The sequence below is a fragment of the Sander vitreus genome, chromosome 12, assembly GCF_031162955.1.
Source record: "Sander vitreus isolate 19-12246 chromosome 12, sanVit1, whole genome shotgun sequence".
Lineage (NCBI taxonomy): Eukaryota > Metazoa > Chordata > Actinopteri > Perciformes > Percidae > Sander > Sander vitreus.
This window is the reverse complement of record NC_135866.1, coordinates 26,749,845-26,753,803: the sequence shown is the minus strand read 5'-3', so window position 1 is coordinate 26,753,803 and position 3,959 is coordinate 26,749,845. Positions and strand designations below refer to the sequence as shown.

Here is a 3,959-nt window from a genome sequence, read left to right as displayed (position 1 = left end):
TTCGCAGTGTGTTTATTGCGCCAGTTGATATCGCGATGGCGATTAAAAAAATATATTTATTGCGCAGCCCTAACAAAACTAGAGTCTGACTATGTGTAACTGTGCCCTCCAGGTTTCAAGTTACTGTTGGAGGTGTTCAGTGTGATCCACGGTCCTCAGGAAGAGTGTGTGCGGGCTCTGAGGAATGGTCACCTGTTGGGGATTTCTCCAGGAGGAGTGCGGGAGGCTCTGTTCAGTGATGAGACCTACCCTCTTCTCTGGGGCAAACGCAAAGGCTTCGCCCAGGTCGCCATCGACGCTCAAGTGGTGCGTTGTTGTTCCTAAAATCTACTGTTACTGTCAGTGCTTTTGTTAAAGTTTAGCTTTGACTGCATGACATTGTAGATTACATTCACATTATAAATTCCAATTAACGTTACATTACAGTGTGTCCCAATACACTTGCAGATACAGCATGCATACAATTCATACATGTTTACATTTTTTTGGGATGCATGGTCTATCCCCTTCTGTAAATCTTTACGAAAATTTACATTATTGGATGTAGAATTCCTATTATTTCTTGTTTTTCCTCTTTGCCATAGCACAGGACATGCATTAACATTGTACATGTGTCAAATGATTTTATTCAATCAGTTTTATTAGTTCCTTTTACGTGAATTCTGCACTGTACAAAGCCCTCTCTAATCCTCTCTTTCTCTTGCTCTCTTTTCTTTCAGCCAATAATTCCAATGTTTACTCAGAATCTGAGGGAAGGCTTCAGATCTCTGGGAACACTCAGTAAGTGTAGAAGAAAGTTAAAATCACTGATGGACACACACCTTGAAGTTCACAAAGGAGACACACACACACACACACACACACACACACACACACACATTGCTGCTGCTCCTCTGTCTGAGCTCTTGGCCCACCTTACCAAAAAGCCCAGTCTGCTCTGATTGGTCAGCTGCCCCACTCTGTTGTGATTGGTCAACCAAATCCAAACGAGCCTTTGGGCTGGCTGTGCTTGCTCAGGCAGCACCTATGGCCAGCGCACATGAAAAACTGGGCTGGCATTCTCAAATAAGTGACAATACTAGATACACACTGGATGCGTGGCATTTTACACATTTTTTTATTTCGGCTCCCATGTTAACAGGTTAGAGCTTGCACACTGCCTGTGTGACACGCACGTCTCAGGCGCACTAAAACACACTAAAAGACAGGAAAATCCAAAACAAGCATATTAGGGGCTCTATAAAGGTGTCCTGCACATTCCAAAGAACCTCAGTCTCCTCAGCAAATGACGACGACTTTGGCCCTTTTTATACAGGACACCCATGTTGTCTGACCAGTCCAGTTTAATGTTGAGGTGAACGCCCAGGTATCTGTACGCTCCCACCATCTCGATATCTAATCCCTGGATATTCACCAGTGTAGTCCGGTGGGGGGGTCTTCCTGTGGAAGTCTATCACCATCTCCTTTGTCTTGCTGTCGTTTAGGTGAAGGTGGTTTGAACTCGCACCGGTCGACAAAGTCCTTGATGACCTCCCCGTATTCCCGTTTGTTCCCTTCTGATACACATCCAACGATGGCTGTATCATCAGAGAACTTCTGGAGGTGACAGTTGCCTGTGTTATGTCTGGAGTCTGATGTGTACATGGTAAACGGCAAGAGAGAGAACCGTACCCTTAGGGCCCCCCCCCTGCTGCAAACCAGAACACCAGACACACAGTCCTGAAGTCTTGCATACTGTGGTCTGTTGGTGAGGTAGTCGATGGTCCACGCAGTCGTGTGGCAGTTAGTCTCACTTTGCCAGACCTTCCTCTACAGCGCTGCGGAGGAGGGTCTGGCTAGTCCACACAGCATTCCGGGATGGGAGAAAAACGTGCTCTGGTTTATTGGCATTTCTTTAAACCAGTCACAATCGTCTTGGGCGGAGCTAAGCGCCGGACGGCGCCAAGGTGCCGTTGGAAAATAGCCCCGGGAAGGAACTTGTTTTGGTGGAACGTGTACGTTTAAAAGATGCTCCGGGATCAACTGTTTGTCCGTGAAGGGACAAGAGACAGATGTGCGTTCCATTTACCTCGGAAGCGGGAGCTGGGAATTACGTCACACTCGAGTTGACTGCGTTTTGAGTAAAACAAGTCAGATTTCACAGTGGGATTTGCTCTATCCAGGTTAGCCATTGTTAGCAATACTAGTTGATAACAGCGAGAGAGAGAGAGACTCTTATATCTAATGTTAAATTTGACTACGGGTCTACAGTTTTATCTGAATCCTCTCTAAATGTCTCCATGTAACATGCTCTCTCTCTCTGACTCTCTTTTTATTCAGGATTTTTCCGCTGGATGTACGAGAGGTTTCGCCTCCCTGTAGCTCCTGTTTATGGTGGATTTCCTGTGAAGTTCCGTACCTTCCTCGGTGATCCCATCCCATATGACCCCAACATAAACGCTGCAGAGCTGGCAGAGAAGGTAAAAGCTGCTGGGAGAGCTTTCTTTTTCGTTCTTGCTTTGTTCTTTGCTTTCTTTCTTGCTTGCCTGCTCTCTTTTTTTAACACAACAGTCCATTTGGGTTGAAAATCTGCTTAAGTTTAGGCTTTTAAATCCAGTCCTGTATTTTTTAAATACCATGGTATTTGTCGTAACAATGACATTGTTGATTTTATGTTACGTAGTTTAAACTCTCACAGGTGTAACGTAGGAAAAAATATTGGTCCGCACAGTGGCAGCTACCATGAGTTACCAGTGTAACTTACCATTTTGAAGGGTCCTATCACCAACTATCACCACTCTTCTAAATGTGGTAGGGTTTTTCGGGGTGTCCTGCGGGATGTTTGTAACACTGTGAGCTGTTTGTTCATACGCAGTGCTGTTGCTCCGCAGGTGCAGCAGGCAGTTCAGTCTCTGATAGACCAGCACCAGCAGATCCCAGGGAACATCCTGAGAGCCTTGTTGGAGAGATTTCACACCAAACACAAAGACCACTAACACAGCAGCAGTTCAGCAACAGAGACGGACTACCCAGTATGTGCAGCAAAACAAAACAAAAAACAACGCGTCCCATTGGCTCAGATGGCTACAGTGTGCACAGGTTTGGTTGGCCCAACATGTTGGAACATTTGCACAGCTTTCTTCACCGCTTCCAAACAACACCGACTGCAGCTGCTGAGCTCCCTTTTGTTACATACATGTTGTTTGTATCGCACGTTTCTGATCTGTTTCCATGCGTGCATTGACTCCCTTTTTCATCTGATGAACTCTTTAAAGATATACTTCCTGAAGTTGTGATATTGGACTCGATAATAATCACACCTCAAAAAAAACGATAAATGCAAAGATAATATTTTTTTTAATACACACGTGTACAATATTTACAAAATGTCTTGTGTTCTGATTGTCTTGAAGTCTTTTAATGATACTAGTACAGTGCCCGTTTGGAACTGGCCGTTTGCATGCATGTGGTATTGCTGCTTGTAGAATTCATCAAAACCAAATTGTACCCCAAAATTACTTATAACAAAACAACATGCATGCAACAACAAAGCATGTTACCTAATGAACCTGTAAAAGAGCGTCGGCCCTCAGTAATGAACGTCCCAGTTATGTAAACAGTTGTAGTCCTTTCACTAAACGTAGTTCTCTTACTACAGTACTTTTCAACTGACTAATCTTAGTACTGTAAACTGCCAGCAACAGGCAGATGAGGTGTCCAAATACTTTTTGCCTTTATGTTCATTCATTCATTCAACCTTTATTTATACTCGAGAGATCATTGAGGAGCCGCGCGGTGCTCGTTTACAATTAAAGCTATAGTGCGTAGTTTCAGTCTCCCCCATGAGGAATTCTAAGTAATGACAACAACACTGTCGGCGTGTCCGCATGATACGAGCCTTTCAAGACCGCGCTTCCTCCACGCAGTTGCTAGTAGCCGAGGAGGACACGGAGGATTAAAAAAACATGATGGACTGGATG

General features: G+C 44.6%; 1 protein-coding gene across 3 annotated transcripts in view; it reads left to right on the top strand.

The window, feature by feature from the left end:
* The window catches only part of tmem68 (transmembrane protein 68), a 14,327-nt gene extending 10,961 nt beyond the window's left edge, over nt 1–3,366 (top strand). For 2 of the 3 annotated variants that reach the window (XM_078264941.1, XM_078264940.1), the window contains exons 6-9: nt 113–306; nt 720–780; nt 2,320–2,459; nt 2,871–3,366. In XM_078264941.1, coding sequence (XP_078121067.1) covers nt 113–306; nt 720–780; nt 2,320–2,459; nt 2,871–2,975 — 500 coding nt within the window. In that variant the 3' untranslated portion in view covers nt 2,976–3,366. Of the gene's footprint in view, nt 1–112; nt 307–719; nt 781–1,484; nt 1,603–2,319; nt 2,460–2,870 lie in introns of all 3 variants that reach the window. The other variant, XM_078264942.1, reaches the window with a different exon arrangement.
* Nucleotides 3,367–3,959: the final 593 nt, after the last annotated feature.